Genomic DNA, 18307 nt, shown 5'->3' on the forward strand with positions numbered 1-18307 from the left:
CGGCCCCGCTCTCCTCCTTCTCTGTGTCAGTGCCGTCAGTCATGGAGCGGCTCCTCCGAGCCGCGGCGGCAGCAGCAGGAGCAGCGGCGGCGGCGGCAATAACAGGAGCAACCCCAGCGCTAGCGGCCCGGGACGCCCAAGGCAGCCTCCTTGGCGGAAGACCCAGCAGCGAGGAGGTGCTGCACGCGCGCGCGCCGGGATCCGCACGAGCGGCTGGAGCGGCGGCGGCGGCGTCTCGCGCCACTGGGAGCAAGTGACTGACGGCGCGAGCCCAGGAATTCCGTCTCGTGCCTGCACTGGGAGTCGCTCAAACGCACAGGCACGCGCGCGCGCATACGCAGCGCCTCTCTCTCTCTTCCTCTGCCTGCGATGCTTCAGTGAGTGCTTCTTTCAAACCCCCCCGCCCGACCGGCCCCACTTCCCCGGCATGCAGCAACAAAACAGCGGCGGCTCCTTTTCCCGGGCGGGTGGAGCGTCAGGACGGGCTACGCCAAGTGTGGCGCGCGGAAGGGCCCTCCCGGGGTGGAGGCGTCGTCGTCTTCTCTCCTCTCCCTTCCCCCCCCCCCGCCCATCCTCACGCCGCATCTGCCTTTCCCATACAGCTGCCGGCAGGAAGACCTTAGGCTTCATCTGCCTCTGTGCATCCTTCCTCTTCAGCTTCCCATTAGCGGGGTTGGTGCCGAATGCAGCTTTGATGGGGTAAAGTTTGGAGCAAAAGGGGACTTCGAGTTCTTGAACCGCGTGGGTCCGTTTTAGAGTTTTAGAGTGAGGCGTCCTGTACTTAGTTACTTGGAATAGTTTGGGTTGACTAGTTTGCATTACCGTTGTGGCATTAATTGAATATCATTGCTATGCAGGCTAATGCACACACACATATATTTAAAGGTAGTTTGGTCCATGATAATTTTAAAAAAGAAAAAGAAATCCCAAATGTTACAAGCTTTCAAGTTCTGCAGAATTTTTAATCAGGCTGGATAAGCAAGATATTTCTATCCTTCCCATGCAGAGTTTACAAATTAAATAGGTATGTACTACAGCAATTATCAGCAGAAGTTATAGCAACTGTGGTATATGAGCAAATGTTGTGCCACCTTTGAAAGTACACAATTGAAACATCATTTTAAAAATACAGACAAATACAGTTGGTATTATACCATATCTCTGAAGGAGAATGTACCCAAGTCAGTCGTTGCTGACTTGTCTCTGGTAGTAATCAGAGAATTATAACTCACTTGGTTGCATATACACACTTTGGTGGACAAAGATTTTTGTTTTACATTTACAAAATTGCATGTATTTTTCAAATCCTCAAAGGGAACAGACTGTATTTTCTTAATTATTGCAAATTCAGCCTAAAATCTCTTTTGCCTTTGTAGGGGAGTGTTGAAGGCATAATTATACCTATCATGGGGTTTCTTCTCCTCCCCTCTCCCCCCATAAGTAATACAGTTGGTAGAGTAGTAAATCATTTGTGTGGAACAAAAGTGAACATCAGAACTCTGCAGATGCTACTACCTTAATTGATTTTGCATGAAAAGCTTCAAGGAACCTCATAATACTGATGCTTTTAAAATACATTACCGGTAGGAAGGTCAACTAGTAGTAGTAAAAAAAAAAGGTGAGTTCTACTGTAAGTTATTTCATTGGAACTTCAGCTTTGTTCAGCAATATTTTATGAGCTATTACTTGAAATCAGATTTGCTCCCAATGGGGCTAACAAACCCTCAGTATTTCTGTGTTTTCCTCTTTTACATAAGAACCATGGTCCAATGTACATATGTAATGCAGATGCCTTTCTGAAATTAGGCAGGTTTGGGTCTGTTGTGCTTCGATGGGATGCTGCCTTGATCTTCCTAAAGAAAATGCAAGATATGCATGTAATAAATCAGTGTGAGTAAGCAGAGATTTTAGCAGGTAACCAACACCCAGAATGCTTTTCTATTTCACTTATGCACTTTTTTGAAGTAAAATAAAAAAATTCCTTCAGTAGCACCTTAAAGACCAACTAAGTTTTTATTTTGGTATGAGCTTTCGTGTGCATGCACACTTCTTCAGATGCACACGAAAGCTCATACCAAAATAAAAACTTAGTTGGTCTTTAAGGTGCTACTGAAGGAATTTTTTTTATTTTACTTCGACCCAGACCAACACGGCTACCTACCTGTAACCAGCACTTTTTTGAGTTTTACTCTGTGCCTTTCTACCATGCTTGAGGAAAAAGTTAAGGTTCTACACTAATGTTCCAGTCAACAGGGATGACTGCTGTTATGCACTATTAGGTATAAAGGTAGGGCAGAATGTCAAGTAAAAGAATGATCTGGAAATAGCTGGCCTTTGACAGCTAACTCTAGTAAAAGTGAAACGAAACTGAAACTAATTTTTCATATGTTTGACAGAAAATTGTATTAAGAGTGCAGAGTAGAATTTTATAAAATCACATTTGATTATTAATTGCAGCACACTAATCGGGTTCTATGCAGGATGGCATAGTGCCTCTCAAGTAGGCTTAAGTGTAATATATTTAAAAACACTGCTGTTGTGCTTGGGAATAAAAATAGAAAAAGTGAAGGAGAACAGCAGCCATTAGAACCCTGAAGAAGTCACTAATGAAACATGCACCATTTTCACCTAAACCTCTGCAATCCTAAAAGAACCTCAGTCCTTGCAAACTTCTGTGCTTTGATGCTTTATGATCTGAGTGATAAGCAGGTATTTCATTGAATAAGTAAGGTGTGCATTTTCTACTGTATCAGCTTTTGGAATGTGTAATGAGTGTCAGTTTCCCACAGGTTTCTAATTCAAAAATCATGTTTTAAGAAATGCGCTTCCTTTTCTTTTTGAGGTCATGAAACGTGTACGCACAGAACAGATTCAGATGGCAGTTTCCTGCTACCTCAAACGCAGGCAGTATGTAGACTCAGAAGGTCCTCTGAAACAAGGGCTTCGCTTATGCCAGACTGCGGAAGAAATGGCAGCTAATCTAACAGGTACCTACTAAAGTTTCTTAATGAGTTTATTGCAGGTGTCGCCAACATGTGCCCTCCAGATATTATTGGATTACAAACCTATCATCCTTAAAATTTGTCCTTGCTGGAGGGGCTGTAGTTCAGCAACATTGGTAAGACACGCTGTTGGCTACTTCTGGTTTATAGTAAAGTGCAAATCTCTAGTTACTAAAGAGTGAAACTTCTAAGCAATCAATTGGGGACAGTCTGAAGCATGAATGGCTTCATGATCCTGTAACACCCAGTTGTGTCCAAAGGCTGGGAAGCAAATAAATAAGCAAGCAAGAAGGTAATCTGGCAATTTACCAAATAAGACAAATAAAAATGAAAAGTGCAGCAGGAATGCTGCCATTTCCAAATATTTTGAAATGATTTGGCTGCCAAATATTTTTGGGAAGTGTTTTTAACGGACAATTTAAAAAATTCCTTCAGTAGCACCTTAAAGACCAACTAAGTTTTTATTTTGGTATGAGCTTTCGTGTGCATGCACACTTCTTCAGATACACTTGAAACAGAAGTCAGTCCCTTATGTATATACAGAGGGTGGGGGTGGGGGGGTGGGAATGGGTGATGGGCTGATGGGAGTGGTAAACCTGTAGATGGCTGTTAACGACTGATGACTGCAATTGGTCCTGCGGGGGAAAAGCAAGGGCTGAGGCGCTAAAGAAAGCTTGATCATGCATAATGAGATAAGAATCCAATGTCTTTGTTCATCCCAGATGGCTCCATGGTTTTAAGCTTGGTAATGAGTTCCAATTCAGCAACTTCTCTTTCCAGTATGTTCCTGAAATTTTTCTGTAATAAAACAGCTGCTTTGAGATCTTGTATAGAATGTCCTGGGAGATTGAAGTGTTCTCCTACTGGTTTCTCTGTCTTGTGGTTCCTGATGTCAGATTTATGTCCATTTATCCTTTGGCGTAGGGTTTGGCCTGTTTGTCCAATATAGAGAGCTGAAGGACACTGTTGGCATTTGATGGCATACAAAATAAAAACTTAGTTGGTCTTTAAGGTGCTACTGAAGGAATTTTTTTATTTTGCTTCGACTCAGACCAACACGGCTGCCTACCTGTAACTTTAACAGACAAATTATGTTTAAATAAGTAAATTTGGGGTTTTTAAGGAGAACAGCCTTTTCACTGAGATGAAGCTAAATGATTTAGACCAGGCATCCCCAAACTGCAGCCCTCCAGATGTTTTGGCCTACAACTCCCATGATCCCTAGCTAATAGTACCAGTGGTCAGGGAAAATGGGAATTGTAGTCCAAAACACCTGGAGGGCTGAAGTTTGGGGATGCCTGATTTAGACCTTCTCTAGCTCATCTCTGCCAAGACGAGAACTATTACTGCTAAATAATTCAACTTTTATATATAGAACTCTACAGCCCTGACACTTTTTTGTGGTTCTAGATGTTTTACAATAAGCATCAGAGCAATGTGTTATTTTTATCAGTTTTTTTCCGACTAATTGAAAGCCCAGTTAAAGTTAAAGTTAAATCAATTCAGAGGAGACCCGCAGAGACATAACTGAACTGTTTAGAAGTTATATTTAATACAAACAGTCATGTGTAACTTTAGAGGTACCTAATACTTCAAAGCACAATTGCCCACACAGAATGTAGCATTAAAGTGCTAAGGCTGCAATTCTATAACCATGTTCCATAGAACTCAATGGTGCCTACTTCTGAGTAGACAAGCATACGATTGCACTGTTGGTCTGGTAATTCAGGTTTCTGACATTCTGTAGAAGTAGGTTCTCATACTGCTTTGCTGTCTCTTCGCTGGACTTACGAGTGAACAAAGTCTGAAATAAAGTGTTTTTTTGAAGTGATGTCAGGTGATACAAAATCTCTGTGGCATTGGTTTGTGATTTCAGCTACAGGTAATGAATTCACTCCTGTCATGGAAGTAGAATGGCAACATATTCACTTGTACAGTGGTACCTCGACTTACGAATGCCTCGACTTCCGAAGGTTTCGACTTACGAAGTCTGCAAACCCGGAAGTATTTTCGCTCCGCACGCCCTCTGCGCATGTGCAAAGCACAAAATTGCGCTTTGCGCATGCGCAAAATGGACTTACAAAGGATTCGACTTTCAAAGAGCACTACGGAACGGATCACCTTCGTAAGTCGGGGTACCACTGTACAGGTATCCCCATTTCCAGTGTGTGATTTTAAAGGGAAGATATTTGTCTAGAAATGCCTTTGTCACAAGCGTATATTATTTGAGCACCTGTAGCCCTATTGCTTGTGGTATCAAGATGAACAAGTGGTTCATCTCCATCATTCACTGACAGAGGAATAATACATAACATAATAAAAGCCTGCTGGATAAAATCAGTAACCCATCTAGTCCAGCATTCTGTTCTCACACTGGTCAACAAGATGTCTATGGGAGGGAGGGAGGGAGGGAGGGAGGGAGGGAGGGAGGGAGGGAGGAGGCAAGCAGGACTAGACTGCTTCAGTGATTTCACAAATCTTGTCTTGAATGTAAAAGTTAATATATGTGCATCAAGTGTAGGATTACTTTTGGTCATTTAGCACAAACATTTTGTTTGCTCTAATGATGTTGGTGATTTGGCACTTTTTAAAAACTCTGTCAAAACACTCCAAATATCTGTTTCAATGTGAGAATGGTGTGTTGTGTTGCAGCTTCCAGTGCTTTATAGAAACTATTTTTAAAACCTTTGTTTGTTCCCTTAGTTCAGTCTGAATCAGGTAGTGCCAACATTATCTCTGCTGCACCCTGCCTAGCAGAACCACAACAATATGAAGTACAGTTTGGGCGATTACGCAACTTTCTTACAGGTGAGTTTCATAAACATATGTGCCATATCTCCCCTGACCCTCACTGGGTCTTTTCAAATGGCTTTTGGATCATCAGTCATGAAGCTATAAATTCTGCATCCTTGGTGCATGTAACAATGGGAGAGAGGGTCCCATTTTGTAAATATAGTGCCTGAATTTCACTCTCCTGAATGGGTTATGCTGAATGGGAATATGCTCTATTCCTGAATAGAGTCGAAAAATAGCTCCAGGAAGGTGGCCGAATGGGGTATGGTAGTTTTACATATGACATGGAATAATATATTCAGATGTACTCTTGAAATTACCATTGGGATTCAGTTTGGCCAAAAAGCAGAAAACAAGCAAACCAGTACAAAAGAAGAAGAAAGAGCCTAGCATGTTATGGTACTTCCCAAACTGCTAGTCTGTGTGTTTTCCTCCACTCCCAGGTCAACACCATGTCCCTAAATGTGTGTGTTCCTAAATGATGCATTAACAGAAATGGGCTAGTTTTATTCTAAAGCTCTTCTTTGAGGGAGAGCCCCATGCCTAATTTAAAATGAAGTATGGCTTAGCAAAACAAATGCGGGCTTTTAGGACTTTCAGAGCAGCTAGATATCCTTTGACGGGGTGAAAGTTGCACTGAATGGCATGAGATGTGCATTTTTAAAACACAGAAAGAGAAGTCACAAGTGCCCTTAGAATATGTTTTATCTTGCTTCCATAATAATACCTTCTGATAAAGTGAACCCTCTCTCTCTTTCTGTATGTTTAGATTCAGATTCCCAGCACAGCCATGAAGTGATGCCTCTTCTGTATCCCCTCTTTGTCTACCTCCATCTTAACATGGTCCAAAATGGCCTAAAGAGCACAGTGGACAGCTTCTATAGTCGCTTTCATGGGATGTTCTTGCAGAATGCCAGCCAAAAAGATATCATTGAGCAGCTACAGACCACACTAACGATTCAAGACATCCTATCCAACTTCCAGCTCCGGGCATTTCTAGACAACAAATATGTCATCCGCCTTCAAGAAGACAGCTACAACTTCCTCCTTCGCTACCTCCAAAGTGACGATAACAATGCTCTTTGCAAAGTCCTCTCCTTGCACATTCACTTAGATGTGCAGCCAGCCAAGAGGATGGACTACCAGCTATATGGTAGTGGTGGCTCTTCACGCAGTGAGAGCAATGGCCTGGAGCCCACCGACATGCCTGCTTCCATCCTGCAAAACGAGGCAGCCTTGGACATCTTGCAGGATAGCATTAAAAGAGTCAAAGATGGACCGCCCTCGCTCACCACCATATGTTTCTATGCGTTCTATAACACTGAACAGTTGCTGAACACTGCAGAGATCTCGCCAGATAGCAAGCTGCTTGCAGCTGGCTTTGACAATTCCTGTGTAAAGCTGTGGAGCTTGCGGTCCAAAAAGCTGAAATCTGAGCCCCATCTGGTAGACGTATCTCGAATCCGCCTGGCTTGTGATATCTTGGATGAGGAGGTCAGAGTATCTTGCTATCAGTATACATTTGGGTGGAGTTGGTTTATGTTCTTATTGCAATGATTTTTTACATGAGAGATCCTCAAAGCTTGCTGTAGCCTCTCCAGCCAGGAAAAAACACACCACCACCTTCTGCCCATCAGCTGTAACTGCTAGGTGAAAGTGATAAGGAGCAACAGCTTTTGCTGGGTAAAGATTCATGCAAGGCTTAGTTGCTATTCTTTGTCGTGCTGATCGCAACGTGACAGATCAGCCCTTCGTTGCTTCTTACCATTAGAATGGACATGTATTTACATCTTTGCTAGGAATTGCCAGGGCCTTCCTTTGGAAAGCTGCTTCATCCTTAATGCATGTACATGAATGCACCCTGACTTCCAAGGTGTGTAATCATGGGGTTCAAACTGCATGAGGCAAGGAGAAAACTATATGTAAGTGCATATAAGCCTCTAAGGATAGCTAATGGATGCTGTAAGTCAGGGGTGTCCAAAGGTTAATTGTGATCAACCTGTTGATCGGGGGGGGGGGCATTCCTGGTCGATTGAGCGACCAAAAAAGGAAAAGGAAAAAAAGGTCAAGAACTTTGCTGAAGCATCCCCCGTAGTAGGGTAGTAGATCAACAACTCCCCAAAAAAAGCTCAACAACTTTGGGTCTAACTTCCCAACTTTGGTCAATCCATTGGGTAGATCACTGCCAGTGTTTTTATAGTGGGAGTAGATCGCAGTCTCTTGGAAGTTGGACATCCCTGCTGCAAGTGATAGGGCAAGGATAAACCACGTTTTTCTGTTTCTTGCCAGCAGGTCAAAAGGTGGAGTGGCCCAGCTTTTTACCTTTGGCTTTCTATAGCCATTTGTTGTTGTTTTAAAAAAACACTTCTCTCCCATTGCTCCCAGGCAGAGGAATGTGAACTGTGGCCCACTCGATACTTTGGCTTAATGCAGACTGTGAACCCCTTGTGTATGCTTTAATTACCATTTTCTCCAACTGCTGCTGTCCTACAGTTTCTCCTCCCTAAATCCAGAGATTCTCTATGCAATTGATGTAGCATTTGGATTTTCAAAGCATAGGAGTCTCCAGATCTATGGAAGGGGAAAGTGTGGGACAGCCATAGTTGGAGAAGAACACCGCATGGACAAAGGGGAAGTAAATTCTACTCACTGACGTAGATGCATTTCACTTAATAGACCTATGTTGGTAGTGTCTATTAATTTCAGTGGTTCTACTCTGAGGATGACTAGCTTTGGGTACAGCCCCCAATTTTCCTCCCTTCTTGGAACATGTTAGCAGAATAGGAGGGCTTTGGATCCAATAATAATAATAATAATAATAATAATAATAATAATAATAATAATAAATTATACCCCACCCATCTGACTGGGTTTCCACAGCCACTCTAGGCGGCTATAGATTCATCTTCTACCAGCATGTCCGTGTACTGTTTCAGCATAAAAAACAAACTGGGGGGAGGGGGGGTAATGCAAGGCTTGTGCAGTTAGATTTCTCTCTCCAAGAGTAGTTCCCCCAGTGCACTGCTGGAGCCAAAAAATCTAAACAATTCTGTGGCCCCTGAGAAACCCTCCCAAATATTATATGCTACTGGGCTTCCAGCTGGTATAACAATGTGTTCATATTCTGTAGTACAGGCAACCCCCAATTAGCACAGAGTTTGGCATTCCAAGTCATCATGTGCAATAGCGGAGTGCGCATAAGTCTGCTACACCCCACTCCATCCTCTCTTCTTGCCACTTCCGGGTCACTGTGATGCATTTTTGCACAGTTGTTTGTGCTCAAAAAAGTTGTTTTTACAACCTAGTTTGAATAGGGATTGTGTGTGAGAGAGTGTGAGAGAGAGTGCAGTGCCTGCAGTCAAGACTTTACCATTTTTAACAGATTTATCATCTTTTGCCTTTCTAATTTTTAAATGATATAGCATTATAAAATAACTAACAATAGTATTATAAATTTAAACCATGAACTCTGAAGCTAAAAAAAATAACAGCCACAGTAACTATAGAAGACAGCTTCTCTCAATGTTCAGCGATATGTAGTTTTTTCACCAGTTGTACAGTATCTGCTGTTTGGAAAAATCACTGAAAGTAAAGGGATATTTTATTTCACCCTAACTGCTGCAAAGCTTTGATTAGCTGGTGCTTTCACTACCTACAAATCTTATTCTGAAAAGATGAAACTGCAGAAACATTAAGTAAATAACATTTTTCAGCCATAGTATTTCCAGCCTGAATCTACAGGCAAAGATACAGGACTCAAACCTATTGCCATTTTGAATGTAATTTAATGCCTATTCATCCAGCTGCTAATCTAATCCAGAAGCAGAATATTAGTTCTTACTGCTTTTTGTACACAGCTCTCAGTGAATACCAGCTGCAGCTTTTGTGGATGGAGTAAGAAGGCTGCAGCAATTGGAGATGTCTCTTAGAAAAGTTTTAAAAACATTTTAAGAGCAACAGCGCTGGTGGTAAAACTACTATAACCACTGATTTTAGGTCTTCTGCAGTTGTTCACGGGGTTGGGGACCCCATTAATACCTAAAGGGAGGTTTCAGATCCTAGACTGCTTGTATAAAAAGCAGGACTGCAAGCCTTCCATTGTCCATTAAAATATTAATTGGGTCTTAACTGGTCCTGCTCCTTCTTTTCTGCAGACTGGGAACAGTGTAGAGCAGTGCCAGCAAATATGTCACTTTTAGTTAGTTTTGTTATAAAAGCAGCTACTAAGATGGTAGTGGGTTGTGGCAGAGTTGGCAGGGACCAGCAGACAATGGTTCACAGAGTGACACCAGTCATCCACCAATTTTAGTGGCACTGATTTGCATTGCTGTTAATTTTAACTGGTATCTTTTGCTGTCTATACCATCTTGCAATAAGTTTGCCCTTCATTACTTGCAATAGAATATTTACCGTCTTGGGTAAATAGGTAGTCCTAAACATCTAAATATTGCAATTCTAATCTGTTTCCTATTTTAAAGTTTGTTGCTGCCCTTAAAGCTGGTGGAGCCTTGGGGGTCCCTGAAATTTCCCCTCTGTTGACTTGTATGTTCTTATTGCTACTCTCGAGTGTATATCTCAAATGTTCACTGATATGTCCTCTGAACAGATGAACAAACTTGACTTCTTTATTCTTCCTTGCAGGGTGAAGATGATGATAACAATGTGGGAACAGAAATGAAGATACTAAGAGGGCACTGCGGACCAGTGTATAGCACAAGGTTTCTGTCGGACAGTTCAGGACTGCTGTCATGTTCCGAAGACACATCCATCCGATACTGGGACCTTGGATGTTTCACAAACACTGTGTTGTACCAAGGGCATGCCTACCCTGTGTGGGATCTGGACATTAGTCCTTGTAGCTTGTACTTTGCCAGCGGCTCCCATGACCGCACAGGAAGACTCTGGTCATTTGATCGGACGTACCCACTGAGGATATATGCAGGCCATTTGGCAGACGTGGACTGCATTAAGTTTCACCCCAATTCTAACTACTTGGCAACAGGATCCACAGATAAAACTGTGCGTCTCTGGAGCACACAGCAAGGAAGCACAGTGCGCCTGTTTACAGGTCACCGGGGCCCTGTGTTGTCGCTTGCGTTTTCTCCAAATGGTAAGTACTTGGCTTCAGCAGGGGAAGACCAGCGGTTAAAGCTGTGGGACCTGGCATCTGGCACGCTTTACAAAGAATTAAGAGGGCACACGGATAATATCACCAGCCTTACTTTCAGTCCAGACAGTAGCTTGATTGCTTCTGCATCAATGGACAATTCTGTTCGGGTTTGGGATATTCGAAACACTTACTGCAATGCTCCCGTCGATGGTTCTTCCAGTGAACTGGTTGGTGTATATACTGGACAGATAAATAATGTACTGAGTGTACAGTTCATGGCCTGTAACCTCCTTTTAGTGACTGGAATTGCACAAGAAAATCAGGAACATTAACCTTTTTTAAAAGAAAAAAAGAAAAAAAATGGGTGTGTTGTTGAAATCCAGAGTCTATTATAAACTAAGATTATATATAATTGACTGTGAAAAAAATGTTTTCTTTCCCATTGGTGGACATGTCCAGAATGATGGAAATACTGTACTTGAAGATGTATTGTATTGTTGCAAAAAACAAAACAAAAAAGATAGGAAAGGGAGAACAACAGGAGAACTTCACTGCAAGGGCAGGAAGCTATTTGGGGGGTGGGGGGTGGGAACCAACTACACATAATATTTTTCTGAAGGGATAGCCAAAACTCAGTCCAAGCAACTCAGATCATTGACTTGAATGTGTTGCAATTAATGGGCATATCCTGCTTAACTGTTACCGGGAGTTTATATGTCTGTCTTTTAGCTGTTCAGCTCCACCTACATACTTCCCCACCGAAGTTTCTGTGGCACAAGAATCTTTGCCATCGTCTTGGAAAGAAAAATGTATTTTGTTATAGGGATGCTCCCAAATATAAGTAACATTAAAATAATGTTTAAAATAACATTGAGGCAGGTTTCCAGCTTGCTAATATAAAAGGCATAGTATTTTTATTTTTATCGTTGAATTATAAAAACGTGATTTGAATGTGACAGTGGCTGCAAAAAAGATGCAATTTGGATTTGGTATCTTCCATTAGATATAATGTTTTTAGCTCTTTCTTGATCAGAAATTTGTGGGTTTCCCCCCCAAATCTGGTTGCACTGGTGATGCAGAATACTAGATGGCTGGGGTGATAACTACTAGCTTGCCTTCCAAAAAGAACTAGCAAAATATGGCTGACTTTATAGTAGCATGTTTGGACTCCTAATAGAAAGGGACACATTTCACTTCACCAAAAATACTTTCTGCAGATAAATATGGGCAAAGGTGTGCAGACGATGTGAAAAAAAAGTAGTATTACTAAATTATTAATTTTGAGAAGATGCAGCTTTGCCAACTTCCAATGTTTTCCACTGATTAATGAACTATTAAGTTGTTTCATGAAGTTTTCATACAAGTGTGTGCGCATGCAAAACCTGGGGTTGGAGAAAGCAAACTCTTAAATTTTGTCATTCTAAGAAGACTGAATATTTCTGCTTTCCGGAAAGAGATTTTGTATTTTTGTTTTTTTCTATTAAAGCATTTAGTTTAAAGAGGTTTAGTATCTCTGTGTGGAACTGAATGGGCTTTAGACTTCCATAAACAGATAAAAAGTTTTTACCTTGTGGGTTGCACCTGTCTGCTGCATGAGCCAGGCAGGTGAGCTCTTCTGCAAGCGCATGATACTGATGTTCTCAGTCCCCTGGGTTTTTACAGAAGCGGTGTCTGTCTACAGGCTCAAGCATAATTTAAATAGCAAACATTTCAGACCCATTTCTTAGAATGTTAAAGCCAAGTTCTCAGTGGACACCAAAAAAATAGTTACTGGAGTTAAAATTTCAGCCCAGAGTGTTTCTGTTCCAAATCAAATTTTGATCAAATGGTCTACATTTATTGTATTTTCTTATATAAACATTTATGTACCACCTTTCTAGTTCCTATGCCCTACTCAGGGCAGTTTAGAAGAATTTAAAATTGCAGTGCCATAGGAAAAAATACTTTCTGTTAAAATGCGGGGGAGAACCAGAAGCGGAAACCTGATAAAACACAACCTTTTAACTTGGTGGCGTGCAAACACACAGCCCTAATCCAAGCTGTGGCCCCTCTATTTCCAGGCACACTCACCCCAGTTGGTTAGGGGAGCAGCCTTCCTTTTCGTGTCACATGGAATGGGCAGGTTTAGACCTCCCTGCCCAGAGTGCCATAGTAGGGATAAAAATTGCTCAGGTCTCAACCATAGCAGATCACCCAGCTCTTAACAGTAAGGTTGGTTAGCAGTATGTTGGTGTTTGCTTTCCTGTTTGGCACTGAGAAACAAGCTGGTTCAAATCTTGCAAGCCACTACTAACGTTTTAAAAATAATTTCCTTGGTTGCTGGCTTTTAGAAAAGAAACAACAATATGGACTGTGTCACTTTATTCACTATTCTAATAGAAGGGATCATGCAAAAGTTACTGTCAGCAGAAAGGGGAGGGAGGCATGGGCGTACCCAGCGAGGGGCAGGGGGCAGCTGCCCCCGAAGCAAAAAAAAAAAATTAGCCTATTTTACGGACCATAACCCACACTTTTTCCCTCCGAAAACTGAAAGGGAAAAGTCGCTGCGGGTTATGGAAATTGGGCTGTTTTCGCCCTCTCCGCGGCTGCAGCCAGCGACAGGAACGTGGGAGTGGGGAGGAGCAGCCTGAGCTGGGGGGGGGGGGCGCGGGGCGGACGGGAGCTCCATCCTTCCTTCCCCCCTCTTTCTTCCTTTCTCTCTCTCTCTTCCTCCCTCCCTTCTCTCTCTCTCTCTCACCCCTTCCTTCCTTCTCGCTTTCTCCCACCCACCCACCCCTTCCTTCCTTCCTTCTCTCTCTTCCCTCCTTCCTTCCCTCTCTCTTCTCCTCTCTTGCCCCCCCCCAGTTTTGATCCTGGGTACGCCCCTGGAGGGAGGCCATCTTCAGCACTGCCCTCCCTCAGATCCCTACGACCCCCTGTAAATCTGCTCTGGAAAGTTAAGACGACCATTTGTGACATTTCCAAATTATGTTAAAATATTATCAGTAAAATACAAATCTTTATTACGGTCATAGACCAGCATAAAAAGGTGGGATACAGTCATTTAAAATCTAAAAAGCTTTTTGGAAAGCTAAAAGGTATTAAAACAGAAGGTAAATATAAAAACCTATAAGAATTTAAGAGAATCTAAAAGAGGGGATAGGAGCATTGGGTGGGTGTGGAGGAGCATAAAAGGTTGATATATAAAAGACGATCAATCTACAGAGCACTCTGATATGTTCATTAAATCCAAAACATCTTGAGGGTCGAGGTTGCCTATGCCTGCTCTACCGTTTCTATTTGTCCCGAATCACAGGGGCATCGTCTCTCCGGGTAGTCTATCTTCTTGTATCAACGTAATGATAAAGTACTGTATTTTTCCATGTATCCCCCCCCAATTTTTTTAAGTTTGCAATTGGGGGTCGTCTTATACATGGAATGTTTAAAATATTTATTTCTTAATTTTGGGCTCAAAAAATAGGGGTCGTCTTGTACATGGGGGCGTCTTATACACGGAAAAACACTATTCCCCCCCCCCAACCTCTCTCACACACACAAATATATGTTCATCACATTCAATATATACCTTTTGGGAGTATTGAGCTTCATGTTCTGCTTCTTGGAGAAAACATTCTCAAACTATTTAGGGCCTAATTTGACCCTGTGGCAGCTGGGTTGCTAATGCTGTGGGTTTTTTTAAAGGCACATAAAATGGATGCCATTGTCTTGGATGTCACATTGCTTGTACTGTGCCAAACTCTAAAACTGTACTATTACGGAACTCCTGTGTGATGGTGTCATTAAATGCATAAATAATCTCTGCCAGGGTCTGTCCCACCAGACTACTCTTCAGCTGCAATTAAAAAAATGTTTTTGGCTAGAAGCCACAAATAGTAGGAATGGCTGTCAGCTTACTCACCAACTAATAGCCCTCCAGGTACAGAAACTCCTCAGTAGTTGAGGTTGAACATATTTATACTGATAAGAAATGTTTAAGCCAAGTCTCTACGCCAATTATGATTTCCCATCATGCTGATCGCCTGTTTTGCATAGAGTTCTACGTTCATATTCCTTGGTTGTATGCGACGATTTGTGGAGCAAGGTAAGCATTTTTCAATAGGCTTTGTAGGTGGGAAATTTATTTCCTTTCCCTTTTAGTTATCACATGTAAAAAAATTATGTATTGGTTGATCCATTAGGGAAAAACCTGGCATTTTCAGGTACTGAGCAGTGTGTGGTCTACCTAAGACTTTCAAGCAAAAGAAGAAAGCAATTCTAAGCTAAGGGGCTTTATAACTGTTTTTAAATCTGTATAACATATTTTACACATACATAAGTTAACGCCTTGCAAAATCTGTTGTAGCTTGCCTAGGTTGACTGTTGCACAATTTTATTACCTTCATTACCTTCATACCAATTTACAACCACCAAGCCTTGGAACGAAACTCCATTCGATACTATGTAAGTCATGCATCTTTGCATAATCTGTTTTAAATTATTGTAGTGTTTGTATTTTTAAAAAACACTAGAATTTTTAATTGCTGTGTGTGTGTGTGTGTGTGTGTGTGTGTGTGTGTGTGTGTGTGTGTGTGTTTGGTGTCCTTACAGTAGATTGAAAGTAGGGTTATTAACCAACCATAATTTTACAGCCACTGCCAAGACTTTGCCATCTAGTTTTCCTAATTAGAAGGTGACACACACACACACCAAGACAGAAAGTCAAGCCGTTAATTGCAAATGTGCTTTTATAGGGCTTGATTTATTAGGCATGTCGCATACTGAGTTATGCAACTGTGCTTTCAGAATGACAGGTATGTGCTGTTAGCACTAATAATACGAAAGCCAAGCCAGACCATAACAGCAATCTTCCTGGTTTCCCAAAGCATACATTCACCTTCAGGAGAATGTCCTTTTTGACACTGGTCTTCAACTGCTGGGTCAGAACTCAGTGGGTTGCGGCTTGACCTAAGGTGGGTCGCAACTGGAGCCCTATCACTGTACAAATATATGGGTTAAAAGTGGGTCATGGATCTGCAAAGGTTGAAGATACCTGCTCTGTTTGCTTTGGATGCAAGACACTGTCAAGCATTCAGGGTGACCCCAAGCATATTATGGCATGCACACCTCTAGTTCCTTCATTTCTACCCACATTGGCTATTATTGGCATGGGCGCCTCATGCTTGAACATGTCTTATGTCCAAACATAATTTTGGCACTATTAAGATGGAAGATTATGACAATGATTTGTTGGCACATATAAATGCTGATGCAGCAAAGCAAATTATCAGGATAACGTTTTTTTTTTAAATATGATGGACACAACTAAGTAGCCCCCCGATGGGCTTCATAAATGGGTTGTTGCCGGTGCTTTTTTTCTGGGGGAATGCAGGGGTACGCATACCCCTAAACATTTTGTGAATCTTTGTACTTTTGTCCATTTACTGTATTTATGTTTCCTTAACTGAACTATTAATGGTGATTTTCTTGAGTCAAAATGAGAGTACCCCTAAACATTTTTTTAGAAAAAAGCACTGGTTGTTGCTACATGATTCTCTTCACAAAGGAGCATGTAAGTAAGACCTCTGTTTTGAAAGACCAGTTCTCCTTGGAGTGAAACTCTATATATGCTCAGAAGACAAACAGCACATTGAAATAATTTACGGAGTCCAGAAAATATCATCCTTAAGACCATAGAAGGGGAAAGCTGCTAGAATTGTTATACAGTATCTCAATTATAATAGACTAGCGGGGGATTTTTAATCAGTGGAGCCTAATCTAGTGCTTTCTTCCCTAGGCCTTACCCTTTATTACCATGATATTGGCAATATTTCAGAAAGAAAAGGGAGATGTGCCAGATTTTTGGTTTGTCCCTTCCTGTCCAGATGCTTTGAATTAAGACCTCCCATTTCCAGCTTCAACAGGGTTGTGATTTCATTATTTGAATTATCAGTTGGCTGCATCTTACTATTCCAAAGGGGGAAGCACACACAAAAATGCACTAACAAGGAGTAAAGGCTCTAAGAGCATTTCTGATTCCTGATTCTAGTTGAATGAATTTTCCATGCATGGAATGAGAGGGGTGCAGGCATACAGAGGAACATATATAAAATTCAAAGAAAACAGGCAGAATTAGAAGTACACCTTTGCTGCAGTGTTTTGAAATAATCATGCCATCTGCCTCCCCCCACCAAAAAAAAGGGCAATGCTGCTTAACACTAGTATTTATCAGAAATAAGTAACGGTGCATGCAAAGAATGCAATCATTTTTTATTTTTATATAAAGTTAGGCTCTGTGGTTCTCTATTTGTCTTTGAAATTTAATGATTGTCTTCTCTACAATGAACCCAGTTTATACACTGGAAATCCTTTCTTCTCCTAATAGCACCAAGAAATAGCCTTAGAAATGTTCGTTCTGGGAACTTGCTGGTGGAGTTCAGAGAAGACTGGGAGTTTTAGAAAGGAGGGGTTAGCCTAAAACAGAGGCTGTATAAAATCTTCAAAATATGACAGCCCAGCTGTCTCAAACAGAGCGGCCATTTAGTTAGCATCCTGTTTCTAGCAGTAGCTAGACAGATGTTTCTGAAAAGTTCACAAAAGCAGGGGATGAAGGTTAACTTGAGCCTACTGTATGCTTCTCTTTAATTGATTTCCACTCTTTTTTTAGATTGCCTAGGGGCTGGCTGGAACTGAGGAGTTGTAGTCCAAAACATCTGGAGGGGACCAGGTTGGTGAAGCCTGCCCAAGGCTTTAGGTTCAGAAGTGGGCCCAGATACCCGTTTCATACTTTGACAGGAGGCTCCTGTACTCTGAGGGCTGCAATCCTCTGCATACCTCGCTTCCCAATAAACATGGATAAAAATGGACTGTCAAAATGGCAATTTCTGTAACTCACCAGCGTTAAGTACTGAACTGAGGAATAACTGAATAAGAGCCTGGATAAGAAGAGACTGAGAGAAGATACGATAGCCATCTTCAAATATTGATAGGGCTGTCTCATGGAAGATGGAGCAAGCTTTTCTCCTGCTCTAGAGTTTAGGACCCGAACCAACGGATTCAGGTTACAATAAAGGAGATTCTGACTAAACACCAGGGAGAACTTTCTTACTGTAAAAGCTGTTTGACAGTGGAACCGACTCCCCCAGAAGGTGATAGACTCTCCTCCCTTGAAGGTGTTTTAATAGGGGTTGGATCGGCATCTGTCATAGATGCTTTAGTTGAGATTCCTGCATTGCAGGGGGTTGGACTACATGGCCCTCAGGGGCCCTTTCAACTTTACAATTCTATGAATCTTCTGTATTGATCTGAATTAATCAGACAGTTCTTAGGTTGCAGGCTTCAGAACACTGAACAAGTTATATACAGTGGTACCTCAGTTACTGAACGTCTCTGTTGACAAATGTTTCATAACCCGAACCCTGAAAAC

At 41.8% G+C, this 18307-nt stretch overlaps 1 protein-coding gene across 3 annotated transcripts; it reads left to right on the top strand.

Annotated features, from left to right (window-relative positions):
- Window positions 1–2: 2 nt before the first annotated feature.
- On the top strand, window positions 3–12408 carry TAF5L (TATA-box binding protein associated factor 5 like). Of its 3 annotated transcripts, none has more exons than XM_088666431.1 (6): window positions 242–377; window positions 1807–1914; window positions 2843–2987; window positions 5706–5810; window positions 6565–7289; window positions 10437–12408. In XM_088666431.1, the coding sequence occupies exons 3-6, from the start codon at window positions 2846–2848 to the stop codon at window positions 11235–11237; spliced, it is 1773 nt and encodes a 590-aa protein (XP_088522557.1). In that variant the 5' UTR covers window positions 242–377; window positions 1807–1914; window positions 2843–2845; the 3' UTR covers window positions 11238–12408. The 3 variants fall into 3 exon arrangements, with proteins under 3 accessions (XP_034964358.2, XP_088522557.1, XP_088522558.1); XM_088666432.1 differs by having other exon boundaries at window positions 1807–1890; XM_035108467.3 differs by lacking the exon at window positions 1807–1914 and having other exon boundaries at window positions 3–377.
- Window positions 12409–18307: the final 5899 nt, after the last annotated feature.

Source organism: Zootoca vivipara, chromosome 3, assembly GCF_965207765.1.
Source record: "Zootoca vivipara chromosome 3, rZooViv2.hap1.1, whole genome shotgun sequence".
Lineage (NCBI taxonomy): Eukaryota > Metazoa > Chordata > Lepidosauria > Squamata > Lacertidae > Zootoca > Zootoca vivipara.

What these genes read in the sequence shown, in the direction of transcription:
- TAF5L (XM_035108467.3), top strand. Translation starts at nt 2,846, where the DNA reads ATGAAACGTGTACGCACAGAACAGATTCAGATGGCAGTTTCCTGCTAC. An exon ending in AATGGCAGCTAATCTAACAG is followed by an intron (nt 2,988 to 5,705) that starts GTACCTACTAAA and finishes TTGTTCCCTTAG; the next exon opens with TTCAGTCTGAATCAGGTAGT. An exon ending in GTGATATCTTGGATGAGGAG is followed by an intron (nt 7,290 to 10,436) that starts GTCAGAGTATCT and finishes TCTTCCTTGCAG; the next exon opens with GGTGAAGATGATGATAACAA.